The sequence below is a fragment of the Saccharomyces paradoxus genome, chromosome IX (genome assembly GCF_002079055.1).
Source record: "Saccharomyces paradoxus chromosome IX, complete sequence".
Lineage (NCBI taxonomy): Eukaryota > Fungi > Ascomycota > Saccharomycetes > Saccharomycetales > Saccharomycetaceae > Saccharomyces > Saccharomyces paradoxus.
Genome location: NC_047495.1, coordinates 197,886 through 215,922, shown reverse-complemented (window position 1 = coordinate 215,922; position 18,037 = coordinate 197,886). Strand labels below are relative to the sequence as shown.

Genomic DNA, 18,037 nt, shown 5'->3' with positions numbered 1-18,037 from the left:
ACGAAATAGAGGGAAAGAATAAAAACTTTTGGTTGCCTTTTAGCCTTGACAAAATGCGGTCTTATGATGGACGGACTATGATCAGTCAAGGTCTTTTGATATGCCGTCTCTTTTTGCTATTATCCCAGGTCGTTAATGCGGGTAATATCAATGTGCTTTTCAATAGGAGAAGGGCCGAATTTCATTTATTTTCGGTGGCAAAACTGGATACATATAAGGAATGCTCTAAATCTAAGGGAAAAAATGTTGTGGAACTCTATCTAGTAAAAAACCACCCAAAGTAGATTGTGTTCAAATATTACTGGAAAAGATGTCCTTGACGACTGCTGCTCCACTTTTAGCATTATTGAGAGAGAATCAGGATTCCGTTAAGACATATGCCTTAGAATCTATAAACAATGTTGTAGACCAATTATGGTCTGAGATCTCGAATGAATTGCCGGATATTGAAGCATTGTATGATGATGATACCTTTTCTGACCGTGAAATGGCTGCTTTGATTGCCTCTAAAGTTTATTACAATCTTGGTGAATACGAATCGGCTGTGAAGTATGCGCTTGCAGCAAAAGATCGTTTTGATATAGATGAACAGTCCCAATTTGTTGAAACTATAGTCTCAAAGAGCATTGAGATGTATGTCCAAAAGGCCTCCAAACAATACACTGAGGACGAACAATTTTACACTAAGGATACCATTGACCCAAAGTTGACGTCCATTTTTGAGCGGATGATAAAAAAATGTTTAAAAGCTTCAGAACTAAAATTAGCTTTAGGAATTGCCCTGGAAGGTTATAGACTAGATATCATTGAAAGTGCTTTAAAAAACAAATTGGATCAGGATTCCTCCTCTGAAAATGTTAAAACCATCAATTACTTATTGACTCTAGCTACAACTACCGTGACAAATTCCAAGTTTAGATCCTCAATATTAAGAAAATCCTTTGATTTTCTGATGAATATGTCTAATTGCGATTACTTGACGCTCAATAAAGTGGTTGTAAATTTGAATGATGCCGGATTGGCGCTCCAGCTATTTGAGAAATTAAAGGAAGAAAATGATGAAGGATTATCTGCCCAAATTGCTTTCGATTTAGTTTCATCTGCGTCTCAACAGTTACTTGAGATATTAGTAACCGAATTAACTGCTCAGGGTTACGATTCTGCTTTATTGAACATTCTATCAGGTCTACCGACCTGCGATTATTACAACACCTTCCTTTTGAATAATAAAAACATTGACATTGGACTTTTGAACAAGTCTAAATCAGCTTTGGATGGGAAATTTTCTTTGTTCCATACCGCAGTCAGTGTTGCCAACGGTTTTATGCACGCTGGTACGACTGACAATTCGTTCATCAAGGCGAACTTGCCATGGTTAGGCAAAGCTCAAAACTGGGCTAAATTTACGGCTACAGCCTCTTTAGGTGTCATTCATAAAGGTAATTTATTAGAGGGTAAAAAAGTTATGGCCCCTTACTTACCAGGCAGTCGAGCTTCTTCTAGATTTATCAAAGGTGGTTCGCTGTATGGTTTGGGTTTAATTTACGCTGGTTTTGGTCGTGACACCACCGACTACTTGAAAAACATAATAGTCGAGAATAGTGGAACCACTGGCGATGAAGATGTAGATGTTTTATTACACGGTGCTTCCTTAGGTATTGGTCTTGCTGCTATGGGTTCTGCTAATATTGAAGTCTATGAAGCCTTAAAGGAGGTTCTGTACAATGACTCTGCTACATCTGGAGAAGCTGCTGCATTAGGTATGGGTCTCTGTATGCTAGGAACAGGTAAGCCTGAAGCCATTCACGATATGTTTACATATTCTCAAGAAACCCAGCATGGTAACATTACTCGTGGTCTAGCCGTTGGCCTAGCCTTAATAAATTACGGCCGTCAAGAATTGGCTGATGCTTTAATTACTAAGATGTTAGCAAGTGATGAATCCTTATTACGTTATGGTGGTGCATTCACAATCGCGTTAGCGTATGCGGGTACGGGCAATAATTCAGCTGTCAAGAGGTTGCTGCACGTGGCAGTGTCAGATTCTAACGATGATGTCAGGAGGGCAGCAGTCATCGCATTAGGTTTTGTTCTCTTACGTGATTATACTACCGTACCAAGGATTGTCCAACTTTTATCTAAATCGCATAATGCCCATGTCAGATGTGGTACTGCATTCGCTCTTGGAATTGCTTGTGCTGGCAAAGGTCTACAATCAGCTATTGACGTGCTAGATCCACTAACAAAGGATCCTGTAGATTTTGTTCGTCAAGCTGCCATGATTGCTTTATCTATGATTTTAATTCAGCAAACAGAAAAATTAAACCCTCAAGTTGCTGAGATTAACAAAAATTTCTTGAGCGTGATTACGAATAAACACCAAGAAGGTTTAGCTAAATTCGGTGCATGTGTGGCGCAAGGCATAATGAACGCTGGTGGGCGTAATGTTACAATTCAGCTGGAAAATGCGGATACAGGCACATTGGACACCAAGTCTGTGGTTGGTTTGGTCATGTTCTCACAATTCTGGTACTGGTTCCCACTGTCTCACTTTTTGTCTCTTTCTTTCACTCCAACAACAGTCATCGGTATCCGGGGTAGCGATCAGGCTATACCTAAATTCCAAATGAACTGTTATGCTAAAGAAGATGCTTTCAGTTATCCGAAGATGTATGAGGAAGCAAGTGGTAAAGAAGTAGAGAAGGTGGCAACGGCAGTTCTCTCCACCACAGCAAGAGCGAAAGCAAGAGCAAAGAAGACAAAGAAGGAAAAGGGCCCTAATGAAGAAGAAAAGAAAAAAGAGCACGAGGAAAAAGAAAAGGAAAGGGAGACGGACAAAAAAGGCATAAAGGAAACAAAGGAAAATGATGAAGAATTTTACAAAAATAAGTACTCTTCAAAGCCTTATAAGGTTGATAATATGACTCGTATACTACCTCAACAATCAAGATATATTTCTTTTATTAAGGATGACAGATTTGTTCCTGTACGTAAATTCAAAGGAAACAACGGCGTTGTAGTTTTAAGAGATAAGGAACCTAAAGAACCTGTAGAGCTAATTGAAACTGTCAGACAAATGAAAGATGTTAACGCTCCACTTCCAACCCCATTTAAGGTCGAAGATAATGTCGACTTTCCTACTGCTTAAATTAGAGGATGCATAGTCGTACAGAAAATGAAGAACCAATTCAAAATTCCAGAAAATAAATATAATAGTGTACATACATTTAAAAAGGAAAATCATCGAACTGTTTTTATCTTATGAAAGCTAGCTACTTCACCCATAATTCTACCTTGACAAATAATTTCTCTGCTTTGTTAATTATAAATTATATTATTATGTTTAAATCATGTCAACCTCATGTATGGTGCCATTCTTATTGGACTTTATCAAAATATTATATACGCATATACATGAACTATTTTTCTCCAATACTTCTGTTAGGTATGAAATATTATATAAACTAGTTGGAGATATCATATTTCCTCACTAACTCATCGAATTTTGCGTCGATTTCTTGGTGATGCTTGATGAATGCATGTTCATGATCCAGTTCTACCAATTGGTTTGTCAGATCTTCAGTATCAAGACCCTGCATAAGAGAAAGCGTAATTTGATTTGCCAAGAAATTAGGTTTGTACAATGCAGCGTGTTCTTTTTGTTCGACGCTATAGTAGTCAGAAAGTAATAATTCGACAATCCCTTGAGCTTCAGCTATGTTTTTTTGCTGTAAGTGTAAATTGAGCAGTCCCAATTGAGTTTTCCAAGTAGGAAAGGTTTGAGATAGTTCTTCATAGTAATAAAAATTAGATGTTGCTGTTTCTTTGTTTGTAGCAAATTTGATATATGATTCAGCCAGGTTTAAAATCATTTCGTTGTCACCAGAAACAGCATCTTCAATAGCATTAGTGTAGTTATCAAAGATTGTGGACGCAGTCGAGACGTTGTTATTCAACAAAGCAACCTCGATGGCAAGTAGCAATAGTTCTGTAGTCCCTTCTGTCTCGTCATTGTCAATACCTTCCACACATGTCTCCAAACTTGCATCTAAGTCACCCAAGATAGCTTGAGCAGTGGCCAAAAGATGTAATTCGTATGGTGAACTCTGTTTATCCTTCAACAAACTCTCTAATTCCTCAATGTTTTTTTTATCTAAGAACTGGACGTACAAATCCAAGGCCTTACCAAGCTTAGAAGTGGGGTCCTGTGATTGATATTGGCCTAATGCCAAAAGGGTCTTGGCCTTGTAGAATAATAAAGTGTTATCTGTGACCTTGCTAAACTTCTCTATTTCCTGCAAACATTGCACGAAGTTCCCCGTGTAGTAATTCTGCTTGATATTAAAGTAATCCATGACTTCTTGTTAGTTTCTATGTTCCTTACCGAGCCCTTAATAATCGGGTTCTTACTAACGTAGTTTGACGTGTTTTTCTGTAGTAGCTTTAGTTTTTCGCTTGACAAAAAACTGAAAAGAATCAACAGAAAAGCAAGATCACCTTAAAAACTAAAAATAGAATTTCTTTCTCTTATTAAAGGCGCTGAATTACGCACATAAATAGCAAGACGAGTGATTTTGAACAATGGTACAGCACCAATTCAACCGGATATCACTACTTTAATTGTGCACTCAATAGTGAAATCATCGTTACGTCAAAACCATCTTCTAAATTCCACTTTAGCAACTATTGTCCCGGTGTATCTTATATAGCAGCTTGTAAGGTTGTGCGGTGCCATAAAATGCTCCATCTCAGCAGGCTGTAACACTCAATTCCCTTTATATCAGCGGTACTGCTTTAGTCGATCTTCAAAGAGACGAATTTCACTAATTAGTGTAACAGTTCAGAACAGGAAATTTCGTCACTGGTGACATGCATTAATTTCCGTCTTATTTCCGTACTTTTTTTTTCTTTGGCAGTAAAGAGGAAAACGGACCTTATTTCCGCGGGTTTAAGTCAGGTAAGGGTGAAAGCCCCATGGGCCAATGTGACAAGACTTATGATTTACTTTGATGCAGATTGGAACTTTTCAGGTGTTAGTCTTCAATATGATTGCCTTCTTCAGAAGCAGTCTAAGTTCAACTAGAAGATAAAGTGCTGATGTTGGGAAAAGGAGAACAACAATATGTTCAGAATGGACAGGAAATGGAGAATGAGCTACCCTTTATGAAGAGGCCATGGTTCAAAAAAGCTTATGAAAAGGCTATTGAATTCCATGAGAAAGACGAATTACTGGACGCAAGAGATAGACTAGAGTTATCGAAGGCCTATAGGTCCATTGCTAAGGCTGAGATGTGGGGTGGCTGGCTTGGGTTTTCAGCTGTATTTTTGACTCCGTTTGCCTATCGTTACTACAAGACCAATGCAATTAGAGGTGTAAAGGTGCCTAGGAACTTTGTCTTGGGTGTAATGGCTTTATTTTTCGCTACAAATGTTGCTGGTAGGTCCATGTATACACGACAGTTGAACGAACGTGACCCTACAGGTGTCCTGAAGGATAATTATTCCAACAAATATGGTGATAGCGACTTTGAAGCCGCTCAACCTGACCAAACAAAAGAGGTTTCGAGGAATCAGAGACAGTACGACATGATGCGGCTATTAGATTTAGGCTCCCCCTCAAGATGGTCGATGTACTTTTACATTACGTACCAAAATCCGGAGAGAAGATTGCCAGATCCGAAAGTCAAACTGCAGCAAATGAAAAAGGGTGGTTTTTTCAATGGCTCGCCCTTCATGAACCAAAGGGATCCTATAGGATTGTATCGTAATAAAGGCAGAGAATCTCCTGACCCAGCTGATGGAGGACAAGACGACAGCCATGCGCTGTCTTCCTGGGAAAAAATCAGGAACGGCGACAACGGTTCACTTACATCATGGGAAATTATAAGGAACACCAGGAGAAATCAGTCACAGAAGCCAGATGCTTCAGTAAATGGTGGATCCGATATGTTTATCTCAGGGTTGTCCGACGGTGGTGATAGTACCGATAATATCTCTTCTGATGATAGATATCAACGTCTACTGCAGAGTGAGAGAAATGGTGAAAACCGTTCTTAGGTGACAAGGTAATAATAACACATTGGTAATTGAAAGCAAATTTCCCAATGGTCACTAAAACATGTATGTATACACTTACGCAAAATTCAGCGCAGGTTCCTGAATTTGTTTTTAAACATCACTTACATAAACACTGCTAGTAAAATACCATCTGCATAGCAAATTGCTTTCTTTTATGTTGCGTTCGCGCACATCGCATCGAGAAAAGAAAAAATAAAATTCGCTAACGGTGGAAAGATTCCTACATCATACTCATTTATTCTTTACAAAACATAAATTAAATAAGTTAAAATCTGACTACATAAAATCTCATTAAGCTAAGACATTGTCACCTCTCTTTTCATCTTTCAAGTTACGCAACTGGTTCAAAACCTCTTCAACAGAAACAGTGGCATTCTTACCTTGCTGTTCCATAACATCTCTGTTTCTGATGTTGACGGATTTTTCATTCATTTCTTGTTCACCAACAATGAAGATGAAGTTGTATTTTAGCATTTGCCCATTTCTAACCTTCTTTTGTAGAGTGTTACCGGTCAAATCAACATCAGCATAGAAGCCTGCATCGTGCAATTTGTTACGGACATCTTCAGCGTATCCTTGATACTTAACACCAACTGGTACAACCAAAACTTGACGTGGCGATAACCAGAACGGCCATTTACCGGCAAAATGCTCAGTCAAAATTGCAGTCATTCTTTCAACAGACCCTAAAATGGCACGATGAATCATAACTGGTCTTTCGTAACTCTCACTATCTTGATCTTTAGATTTGAATTCTAATTCGAACCTGTTTGGTAATTGGAAATCCAATTGGATGGTGGCACACTGATGCCATCTTCTTAAAGCGTCAGAGATCATAATGTCAATCTTTGGACCGTAGAAAGCACCATCACCGGCATTGATTTCCCAGTTACCACCCCATTTCTTTAGGGCAGACTCTAATTTTGATTCAGCAGCATCCCAGGTTTCAATCTTCCCGACATACTTTTCTGGTCTGGTGGACAATTCCATCTTGAATTCAAATCCAAAGACACCGTAAATATATTGCAGGAAGTTGAAAATGTTTTCAATTTCGGATTCAATTTGGTCATGAGTACAGAAGATATGAGCGTCATCTTGTTGGAATCTTCTGACACGAGTCAAACCAGACAAAGCACCAGAAAATTCGTTTCTGTGTATAACACCGAAGTCAGCAACTCTCCATGGCAATTCTCTATAAGAACGTTCTCTAGACTTGAACATCAAACAATGACCTGGACAGTTCATTGGTTTCAGACCGAAAGTTTCCTTCTCTACTTCGAAAGTAAACATGTTTTCTTTGTAATTGGCCCAGTGACCCGAGGTTTCCCACAACTTGGAGTTGTACATGTTTGGCGTGATGACTTCTTCATAACCTCTCTTACGGTATTCAGTTCTCAACAAGTCAACCAAAGTATTGTAAATTCTAGTACCATGTGGTAACCAGAAACAAGAACCTGGAGACATTTCATTGAATAGGAACAATTCTTGTTCTTTACCAATCTTTCTGTGATCTCTCATGGAGGCTTCGGCCAAGAACTTCAAATGAGCATCCATTAACTTTTTGTCTGGGAAGGAGATACCATACACTCTTTGTAGAGAGTCATTTGTGGCATCACCCAAGAAATAACAAGAAGAGTTCTTTAATAGTTTGAAAGCTTTGATACGCCCAGTATGTGGGATATGGGGGCCGACACATAAATCAATCAATTTACCGCAACGATAAACTGTGGTAGCACCTCCATCTGGAACTTTGGTTTGAACCAAATAAGTCTTATATTTCGAATAGTGAAACATTTTCAAAAGATCCTCCTTGGACATGACCAATCTTTCGAATTTTTGCTTTTGCTTGATAACGTTTTTGGCAACGCCTTCCAATCCTGGGAAATCAGCTTGAGAGACGGTTCTTTCTGGAGATTCAGAGATATCTTTCATACTATCTCTAACAGCCATTTCATAGAAGAACCCATCATCAGTTGGAGGACCCAAACAAATATGGGCACCTAGATGGCACTCGCAAGATTCACCCAAGACGTGAGCAGACGAATGCCAGAAGACCTTCTTACCTTCCTCAGATTCGAAATCTAATAGTTCTAATTTGATTTCTTCATCGGCCCCGCCTTCAAATGGTCTATCTAAATCCCATAATTGTCCATTAACCTTAGAAATACACAATCTGTCTGCCAAAGATTTAGAAATTCCCCTGGCAATATCCATTGGAGTGGTTTCCCAAGAAGTGGCCTCCTTAACGGCTCCATCCTTCAAGACAATCTTTAATGGAACACGTGGCAAAGAAGCAACTTTATCATTGTATTCTTTTTGTAATCTGTCGAACATTTCAGTTCTTTCTTCAATGAAAGTTGGTTCAGGATCCAAGTACAAGGACTGTTGCTTGGATTTTTTGTTATCTTTCTTATTTGGCTTCACAGCATCATTACTACTATCCTTGACAGACAGCTTTTTAACTTGCTCAGCAACACCTGCTTCACTAGCACTCATCTCAGTTCTATTTTCTTTGCTTTGCTGCTAAAACTATCTTAGCCTGTAATCTTTCAAATGACACATCATCTAACGCACGACGTATCTTCCTCTTGTTGCCATCGCTAGTATCATTTTTTCAAGTGAAAAATCCTCGAAAAAATTTTCTAGCAATAAGATAGCCGTAAGAGATGATTTTCTATTGTTTGCGATAACAGTGATTTAAGCAATAAAAAGAGGGTATTCGTGTCAACGTACACAATGGTATATCTGTAAATACATTTAAATATTATTTGAATGTGTGAGTTCGATCTTTTTATGGCGAGTTCGGTAAGCGCTTGTCCTTTGTCTTTGTTTCTTGTGGCTGTTAGGCACATTGACTAACATTTCAAATTCTTGGTTCATAAAAAAAAATGAAAAATTGCAAAATTAGCGATGCGATGAGTGAAAGGCTAGGCATTCTGATATGAGGGAGGCAAAGGAACCCAACCACGGAGTGAAGATATTATGTCGACATTGTTATCTGAGGTGGAAAGTATGGATAGCTTGCCGTTTGTGAAGGACACAACACCGACAGGAGGCGACTCGTCATCGTTTAATAAATTATTGGCTCCGTCCATAGAGGACGTAGATGCTAACCCAGAGGAACTGAGAACTTTGCGTGGCCAAGGACGGTATTTTGGAATAAAAGATTATGACTCAAATGGTGCAATAATGGAGGCGGAGCCAAAATGTAATAATTGCTCGCAAAGAGGGCATTTGAAAAGAAATTGTCCCCATGTGATATGTACTTACTGTGGGTTTATGGATGATCATTACTCACAGCACTGCCCCAAGGCTATTATCTGTTCTAATTGTAATGCAAACGGCCATTATAAATCGCAGTGTCCTCACAAATGGAAGAAGGTGTTCTGCACGCTTTGCAATAGTAAGAGACACTCGAGAGAAAGATGTCCTAGTATTTGGAGATCTTATTTGTTAAAAACTAAAAGTGCCAACAATGGTGACTTTGACTTTCAAACTGTTTTCTGTTATAACTGTGGGAACGGCGGTCATTTTGGTGATGACTGTGCCGAAAGAAGGTCATCCAGAGTGCCGAACACTGATGGAAGTGCATTTTGCGGTGACAACCTGGCCGTAAAATTCAAACAGCACTATTTTAATCAATTGAAGGACTATAAACGCGCAACTTCTGAAGGGCAAAACTTTGATAGCGAACAAGAATTCAATTTGTTTGATTACGAATATAACGACGATGCATACGATCTCCCCGGTTCAAGAAATTATAGAGATAAAATGAAATGGAAGAACAAAATGCAATCTACAAGGAACAAAAATAGTAACAACAATAGTTATGAAAACAGTAATAACAGGAAGAGGAAGTCTCCATTCAGCCCACAGAGCTACAAAGTAACGAAAAATAAAAAAGTTCAGGCGCATCCTTTAGATTTTCCCAGAAACACCCAAAACAGCAGAACAAGTGATTATTCAAGCCGGTCTAACTACAATAGGCAGGACTTTCCCAGGGGACCTAAGAACAAGAGGGGCCCACCCTCTTTTAACAAAGCGCAGAGAAACGGGCGTTATTGAAATGACATGAGAGTTTTTTTTATTTCTTATTTTATTCTCATTGAAACAAACACATATGTTTATATTTATAGGGGTTTTATATCGATACAGTAGTAAAAAGTAAAGAAAAGTTCATGGCTAGAGTCCTGCATTTCCTATTAGTCTTCTAGGAGATTCTCATAAAAAAATATGGTCTCTAGCGGGATCGAACCGCTGATCCCCGCGTTATTAGCACGGTGCCTTAACCAACTGGGCCAAGAGACCAGATATTTGACGTCTGACTTTCACCTTATCGACTTACTTAACAGAATATTATTGACTTTTATACACCTCTCTTATATAGTATAAGAAGATCAGTACTTAGTTCTTCATTAATACTATTATTAACCTCTAATTATCAGCAGAATAATTAGATAATTGTTAGAATTCCGATGTCGTTAATGCTACAATATTAAGTATACAGAATATACTAGAAGTTCTCCTCAAGGATACAGGAGTCCACAAAAGGACGTTCGATAATTCTACACAATATTCTTATTTCTTCTTTCGTTTTATATGTCAGTTCATTATCCTATTACATTTATCCTTGCATTTCAGCTTCCACTAAATTCGATGACTGTTTCTCAATCTTTATGTCATCTTTTTACACCGTGTATAATAATATACTGGTAATATGAACACTAGTCGATAGACGATGTTAGAATTTCATTCCAACAATAATATATTCTTTTTCACGTCGACTTATACCAGAATGACAATGTATGCTGGAAAAATCAAGAAAAACAATGAATGATTAATGCTACGAAGTATCGGGCAACGAAGGTCATCACATGAATTAACCTAATTACGACAAAATAAGGAGCTCTCAATTGTGTGCCTGTGTATACTAACTTTACTACATAGGAGCCGTTTTAGATATCTTCCCAACAGCTTTATTGGTAAGGGAAGAATTCGATGACCCGAATTCGTCAAACGACAAAAAACCGGAGGAGTGACCTATTGTTAACGCTTTTTTTTTTTAAAAAGGCATTGTCACCAACAGGACATCTGTATAAGAAGCTAAGACAATTAAACACAACAGATTTAGTAATTGTCATATACTGTGTAGAGTAGCAGCCGACGCTTCCTTTTTCTCTATACCATAGCCATGCCGCCTCTACCCGTGCTCAACAGGCCTCAAATTCATACGTCCGTTACTGAAATAAGTCATGCCATTGATCGTACAATCAAAGAAGAGCTGTTTCCAGTCGCCTACACTACTGAGGAAGAGCAATATTTCAAGACTAACCCTAAGCCTGCTTATATCGATGAATTAATTAAGGACGCTAAAGAGTTTATTGATTTGCAATATTCCCTGAAAAGGAACAAAATAGTTCTTATCACCTCTGGTGGTACTACTGTTCCATTGGAAAACAATACAGTACGGTTTATTGATAATTTTTCTGCCGGTACTCGTGGTGCATCTAGTGCTGAACAGTTCTTAGCAAACGGGTACAGTGTCATTTTCTTACACAGGGAATTCTCATTAACTCCGTATAACAGGTCCTTCTCCCATAGCATTGACACTTTATTCTTGGATTATATTGATTCTGAAGGCAAAATCAAACCTGAGTTTGCTGAAAATGTTTTAAAGAACAAAAAGTTATACGAAAAATACATGGAGAAAGAGGAGAAACTACTCCTATTGCCATTCACCACGGTCAACCAATACTTATGGTCGCTGAAAAGTATAGCCAAGCTATTGAATAATAGTGGTTGCTTGTTCTATTTAGCTGCTGCTGTCAGTGATTTTTTTGTTCCATATTCAAGACTACCTCAGCACAAGATTCAATCGGGAGACAACAGTAAGATGGGAGCAAATAATGACACTGACGGTACGACTAGGACGACACCTGATGGTAAACTTATTGTGAACCTTGACCCTGTCCCTAAGTTTTTGAGAAGACTGGTGGAATCATGGGCCACTCAAGCTATGATTGTTTCGTTCAAACTAGAAACCGATGAATCCATGTTGCTTTACAAGTGTACGCAGGCCCTGGATAGATACAACCATCAATTGGTCATTGGGAACCTTTTACAAACGAGAAACAAGCAGGTAATTTTTGTATCCCCTGAAAACAGAAAAGGAGACTGGGTACGTTTAGATGAAAAACACCATAGCATTGAAGAGATGATAATTCCAGAAGTCATCGCACGTCATGACCAATGGGTGGCGCATTCGAAAACTAAGCTAGCTACAAAATAAACATAATTCTTGTCTGTAATCACAAAAATTTGCACCCAACAAATTAGATGTATGTAAACCTCTTTATTCGGCTCAAAAATCAGCCTTCGTTTAATCCTTCTCTTCTTCTATACTCCATTATATGTTCAGGTATCTTTTTTTCCAATAATTTAGCTTATATATTGATGATTTCGCCTGAGGTTTGAGGAAGAAAAAACGCAAACAATTTTTCAGGTAAAATGAACCCTTGGAAAAGCTTCAAGAGAACAAGAGGAACTGTAGAGCTCCGTGTGCATTGTATTCGAAACTGATGGCTATCCAAAAGGTTAGTAACAAGGACTTGTCCCGCAAGGACAAAAGAAGATTTAATATCGAATCTAAAGTAAACAAGATTTATCAGAATTTTTATTTAGAGAGAGATAATCAATATAAAGATAGGCTGACAGCACTGCAAACTGATCTAACTTCTCTGCATCAAGGTGATAATGGTCAATACGCTCGCCAAGTACGAGATTTAGAGGAAGAAAGAGACCTAGAGTTAGTCAGACTACGCCTATTTGAAGAGTACCGTGTCTCTCGTTCCGGTATCGAATTTCAGGAAGATATCGAGAAAGCTAAGGCTGAGCACGAGAAGCTCATCAAATTATGCAAAGAAAGACTATATTCATCTATAGAGCAAAAAATAAAGAAATTACAGGAGGAAAGATTACTAATGGATGTGGCTAATGTACATTCCTATGCTATGAATTATAGTAGGCCGCAGTACCAGAAAAACACGAGAAGCCACACAATAAGCGGTTGGGACTCTTCGTCCAATGAGTATGGAAGAGATACAGCAAACGAAAGTGCTACTGACACAGGTGCTGGAAACGATCGAAGAACCTTAAGAAGAAGGAACACTTCTAAAGAAACAAGAGGTAACAATAATAATCAAGAAGAATCTGATTTCCAAACTGGAAATGGTTCTGGAAGTAATGGCCAAGGTTCTAGACAAGGATCACAATTTCCCCATATCAACAACCTAACCTACAAGTCAGGTATGGCCTCTGACTCGGATTTCTTACAAGGTGTAAATGAAGGCACTGATCTATATGCATTTTTATTTGGAGAGAAGAATCCCAAAGACAATGGCAATGGAAATGAAAAGAAAAAAAACCGTGGGGCCCAACGATATTCTACCAAAACCGCACCGCCTTTACAGTCTCTGAAACCAGATGAAGTCACTGAGGACATTTCCTTAATTAGAGAATTAACAGGCCAGCCTCCAGCTCCTTTCAAACTAAGGTCCGAATAATTAATTGTATGTTTTGCTAATTTTCTACCTCAAATTTGTATTATACTACGACGGTTGTATTTCGATCTGAGCTCTTTTTCTTTTTGGTTCCTTTTCTCGGATATAGATGAAAAACGAAAAAAAAAATGGCTGAAATTTACTGTGTATATCAAGCTAACGGTCTGCGATTATAAGCACAGTAGTCCCGAAAAGAGCTAGATATAAATCATATTTAGATGCAATTAGCATGGCTATAAGATTGAAGCCAAAAGTGAGAAGGTTCTTGCTGGATAAGTATCGACAAAAGCGATATGTCTTCCTTTTCTTGGGATGTGTTTTCGCCATACTTTACCGTTTGGGCAACTGGCCATTTTCCGCAAAAGATATTGTACATGATCCAAATAATTTACCTTACTCCTTCCAGGATTATTCCACTGATAAAGACGAGCCGTTTTTCCGGGGTTGTGCCGATACAAATTTGTACTTACAAAATCCTGATTACTCCAAAATGAATGCATCTTTTGTTATGCTCACAAGAAACGAAGAAATGGACGACGTACTGAAAACTATGAGAAGTATAGAGGGCCACTTCAATCAGTGGTTCAAATATCCATACGTTTTCTTGAATGATGAACCCTTCACAGATTATTTTAAGGACCAAATCCAAGCTGCAACTAATGCCAGTGTGGAGTTTGGCCTTGTTGATGAAATTACGTGGGAGTTTCCTGCTGAGGTTCGTAATTCATTGCAGTTTAAGGCTGCATTGGAAGACCAAAACGATCGCGGTATAATGTATGGTAATATGGAGTCTTATCACAAAATGTGCCGATTTTATTCCGGGCTCTTTTATAAGCACCCATTAGTCTCTAAGTATGAATGGTATTGGAGAATAGAACCAGATGTAGACTTCTTTTGTGACATCTCATATGATCCTTTTTTCGAGATGGCCAAAAATAACAAAAAATATGGGTTTACCGTGTTGATAACTGAACTATACTGGACCGTCCCCAATCTGTTCAGAACAACGAAAAGCTTTATCAAAAAAACAGCAGATTTAAAGGATAATCTAGGCACCCTCTGGAAATTATTTACATTTAACTATAACATTCTAGATACAGAGGATGAAGAAATTTCTAGGTGGGTGAATTTCCCCTGGGAGGCAAAACCAAAGTTGACGGAAAAATTGATGGTAGACTTTTTGCTAGAGAATCGCGCCCAAGTGAATAATGGGGAGGATTTGGAAGGTATACAGTATTTGGTCGAAAGGGCTCGTTCTAAGGTGCCATTGCTGGAGGATTCCATTGAAGGGGAAGATTACAATTTGTGTCACTTTTGGAGTAACTTTGAGATTGCCCGCGTTGATTTATTCGACAATGAGATCTATAACGCTTATTTCAAATTTTTGGAAGAGTCCGGAGGTTTCTGGACTGAAAGATGGGGTGACGCGCCAATCCATTCAATCGGGTTGGGAATGATCCTGGACCTAGAAGATGTTCATTACTTCAGGGACATTGGCTATAGACATTCATCGCTGCAACATTGTCCGAAGAATGCCTTACAAAGCCAGGAAAATTCCAACACGTTCGATAAGGGTTATAACTTCGGATGCGGGTGTCGATGCGTCTGCCCCAAGAAAGAAGAAGATATCGAAGACAACTCTAGCCCTTGCATGGATATTTTCTTCGAATTGCTTCACGGCAAGGAATATGAGAAGGACTTTCCTGGTTGTTACAAGCCCTCCATAAAGGATAAAGACGTGATTGAAGAGGTTAGAAGAGAGAATTTTAGAGTAATTGAATAGGTACAGCATTTTCTATACATCTATAAGCATGAACAAAAACAATAAAAGAGTTTACCAACCAAGACCCGACCTGATATCTACGGTAACATTTCGGTTTGCTTACATGATAAACGGTTCATACTCCACTTACGAGAGTCTAAATAGCGACATAACTACTGTATTATTTTAAAAATTTCAATTGCTGCAATTCTTCGGCCAAGGGGGTGGGTCCCTTCTAACTTATAAAGCATCGTTTCATTTTGTCCAAGATATTTCAAGAAACGGCCTTTAGGGGGAGATGCGAAGAGAAAAGACAAATCTAACGAAAAGATACAATAAACTACACCTTCAATTATATTCAACACACAAGAAATGTCTGCTAATCCCGTTACTGATGATGCCAAAGATGAACTTCTGTCACCATTTCGCCGTCTATATGCATTGACAAGGACACCTTATCCTGCACTTGCCAACGCAGCACTATTAGCATCGACTCCAGTCTTATCCCCAAGTTTCAAAGTGCCTCCAACACAATCCCCTGCTCTTTCGATACCAATGTCAAGGGTATTTTCTAGATCTTCTACTCCCAGAGTTGGTATAACCACTAAGACTGCCCTTTTTTTTTCTACGATGCAAGCCATAGGGGCATACATGATCTATGACAACGATTTAGAGAATGGGGCTGGGTTCATTGCTACTTGGTCTGCCCTGTATTTGATTGTTGGAGGTAAGAAGTCCTTTAGTGCATTAAGATACGGAAGAACTTGGCCGTTGGTACTATCGTCGGTTTCATTGGCCAATGCTGTCCTTTACGGCCAAAGGTTCCTTGCTACTGGGTTCCAATGATGTTCGCATCTACTATTAACTCTATGTAATTTTGTATCTTGTGTATTATCTGTACGAACCACGTGACTTAGTATGAATGTTATTTCCTTCCACATCGTTCACTTCTTATCATACGCTTGTAACTTCTTCATCCGAAGTCAGATTTGACCCTCAAATAGATAAGAGGTCAACAACAAGCGTCAACGGAAAGGCAAATTTCCGCAATTAAAACATAGCATACAAAAGAGAAAAATCATTCTAAGACATGGAGGCTACATCAAGTGCTCTTTCGTCTACGGCAAATCTGGTTAAGACAATAGTTGGCGCTGGTACACTTGCCATTCCGTACAGTTTTAAAAGTGATGGGGTTTTGGTAGGGGTTATTCTGACATTATTAGCTGCGATAACATCTGGTCTGGGTCTCTTTGTGCTCTCTAAATGTTCCAAGACTTTAATCAACCCAAGGAACTCTTCTTTCTTCACATTATGCATGCTCACCTATCCCACTTTAGCCCCAATCTTTGATCTGGCAATGATAGTTCAATGTTTTGGTGTTGGATTAAGCTACTTGGTTCTTATTGGTGATCTTTTTCCGGGACTATTTGGTGGTGAAAGGAATTACTGGATTATTGCATCCACTGTGGTCATTATTCCGTTATGTTTAGTGAAAAAATTAGATCAATTGAAGTATTCTAGTATTCTGGGTCTTTTCGCGCTGGCCTACATATCAATTCTAGTATTTAGTCATTTTGTGTTTGAGCTAGGAAAGGGCGAGCTAACAGATATGTTAAGAAATGACATATGCTGGTGGAAAATCCACGATTTCAAGGGGTTATTATCGACTTTTAGTATTATAATTTTTGCTTTTACGGGGTCTATGAACTTATTTCCAATGATAAATGAACTAAAAGACAATAGCATGGAAAATATCACTTTAGTCATTAATAATTCAATATCTCTGTCGACAGCACTATTTCTGATAGTTGGTTTGTCAGGATATTTAACCTTTGGAAATAAAACCTTGGGTAATTTAATATTGAACTATGATCCTAACTCAATTTGGATAGTGATTGGCAAATTCTGTCTGGGATCAATGTTAATTCTCTCCTTTCCACTTCTCTTTCACCCGCTGCGTATAGCAGTCAACAACGTCATCATCTGGATTGAGATTACCTTTGGTGACGCTGATCCCGAAGAGGACCCACAAGTTTCCGAATACACTCGGGCTTCCAACTTAAGACCAATTAGTATGACTGTAGAAGATCCGGCCCAGTCTAATAATGCACTCGATGCAACCTCTTATAACGAGCAGGAACGTTTACTGCCTAATGGGACCTTCGATAATGGTTCAATTGAAAGTCAAGAGAATAGCAATAATGAAAGAGGCACTATGGCAGTCGCCGGGGATAACGAACATCATGCACCATTTGTTAAGTTTAGATTTTACTGGATTACAGCGTTACTGCTAATAAGCATGTACACCTTGGCATTGTCTGTTGAGTCATTTGCATTAGTTCTTTCATTGGTAGGAGCTACAGGTTCAACATCTATTTCATTCACTTTACCTGGCTTATTAGGGTACAAGTTAATAGGTTCCGATTCTTTAGCTATTGGAAAGATGATTCCACCAAGAGATAGGTTTTACAAAAGGTGTAGCTTGTTGCTAGTCTTTTACGGTATATCTGTGATGTTTTTATCTCTGTACGTTACTGTATTCAATCGTTCCGATGAAGCCTGAACAGATCAATTATCATGCAAGAGATATATGAAACAGTATATATTTAATAGTAAATAGAAACTGAAACAATAAACT

The 18,037-nt window shown here is 38.6% G+C and overlaps 10 protein-coding genes and 1 non-coding gene across 11 annotated transcripts; 8 read left to right on the top strand and 3 right to left on the bottom strand.

Moving 5' to 3' along the window:
• Positions 1–310: 310 nt before the first annotated feature.
• RPN2 (proteasome regulatory particle base subunit RPN2) lies at positions 311–3,148 on the top strand (the record flags this gene model as incomplete). Its single annotated transcript, XM_033911083.1, has 1 exon — positions 311–3,148. One exon carries the CDS (start codon positions 311–313, stop codon positions 3,146–3,148), a length of 2,838 nt encoding a protein of 945 aa, XP_033766974.1.
• Positions 3,149–3,464: 316 nt separating this feature from the next.
• On the bottom strand, positions 3,465–4,355 carry SEC28 (coatomer subunit epsilon; the record flags this gene model as incomplete). The annotated part of the gene is made up of 1 exon (XM_033911082.1): positions 3,465–4,355. One exon carries the CDS (start codon positions 4,353–4,355, stop codon positions 3,465–3,467), a length of 891 nt encoding a protein of 296 aa, XP_033766973.1.
• A 742-nt stretch (positions 4,356–5,097) lies between these two features.
• Positions 5,098–6,057, top strand: RCI37 (Rci37p; the record flags this gene model as incomplete). Its single annotated transcript, XM_033911081.1, has 1 exon — positions 5,098–6,057. One exon carries the CDS (start codon positions 5,098–5,100, stop codon positions 6,055–6,057), a length of 960 nt encoding a protein of 319 aa, XP_033766972.1.
• Positions 6,058–6,369: 312 nt separating this feature from the next.
• THS1 (threonine--tRNA ligase THS1) lies at positions 6,370–8,574 on the bottom strand (the record flags this gene model as incomplete). Its single annotated transcript, XM_033911080.1, has 1 exon — positions 6,370–8,574. One exon carries the CDS (start codon positions 8,572–8,574, stop codon positions 6,370–6,372), a length of 2,205 nt encoding a protein of 734 aa, XP_033766971.1.
• A 486-nt stretch (positions 8,575–9,060) lies between these two features.
• AIR1 (TRAMP complex RNA-binding subunit) lies at positions 9,061–10,143 on the top strand (the record flags this gene model as incomplete). The annotated part of the gene is made up of 1 exon (XM_033911079.1): positions 9,061–10,143. One exon carries the CDS (start codon positions 9,061–9,063, stop codon positions 10,141–10,143), a length of 1,083 nt encoding a protein of 360 aa, XP_033766970.1.
• A 169-nt stretch (positions 10,144–10,312) lies between these two features.
• Positions 10,313–10,386, bottom strand: SPAR_Itrna4I. Its single transcript has one exon. It is a non-coding gene; the product is annotated as a tRNA-Ile (tRNA).
• An 883-nt stretch (positions 10,387–11,269) lies between these two features.
• Positions 11,270–12,367, top strand: CAB2 (phosphopantothenate--cysteine ligase CAB2; the record flags this gene model as incomplete). Its single annotated transcript, XM_033911078.1, has 1 exon — positions 11,270–12,367. One exon carries the CDS (start codon positions 11,270–11,272, stop codon positions 12,365–12,367), a length of 1,098 nt encoding a protein of 365 aa, XP_033766969.1.
• Positions 12,368–12,656: 289 nt separating this feature from the next.
• SDS3 (Sds3p) lies at positions 12,657–13,640 on the top strand (the record flags this gene model as incomplete). Its single annotated transcript, XM_033911077.1, has 1 exon — positions 12,657–13,640. One exon carries the CDS (start codon positions 12,657–12,659, stop codon positions 13,638–13,640), a length of 984 nt encoding a protein of 327 aa, XP_033766968.1.
• Positions 13,641–13,866: 226 nt separating this feature from the next.
• On the top strand, positions 13,867–15,420 carry KTR7 (putative mannosyltransferase; the record flags this gene model as incomplete). The annotated part of the gene is made up of 1 exon (XM_033911076.1): positions 13,867–15,420. One exon carries the CDS (start codon positions 13,867–13,869, stop codon positions 15,418–15,420), a length of 1,554 nt encoding a protein of 517 aa, XP_033766967.1.
• Positions 15,421–15,771: 351 nt separating this feature from the next.
• AIM19 (Aim19p) lies at positions 15,772–16,245 on the top strand (the record flags this gene model as incomplete). Its single annotated transcript, XM_033911075.1, has 1 exon — positions 15,772–16,245. The coding sequence occupies one exon, from the start codon at positions 15,772–15,774 to the stop codon at positions 16,243–16,245; it is 474 nt and encodes a 157-aa protein (XP_033766966.1).
• Positions 16,246–16,489: 244 nt separating this feature from the next.
• Positions 16,490–17,962, top strand: AVT7 (Avt7p; the record flags this gene model as incomplete). The annotated part of the gene is made up of 1 exon (XM_033911074.1): positions 16,490–17,962. One exon carries the CDS (start codon positions 16,490–16,492, stop codon positions 17,960–17,962), a length of 1,473 nt encoding a protein of 490 aa, XP_033766965.1.
• Between the last annotated feature and the right edge of the window lie 75 nt (positions 17,963–18,037).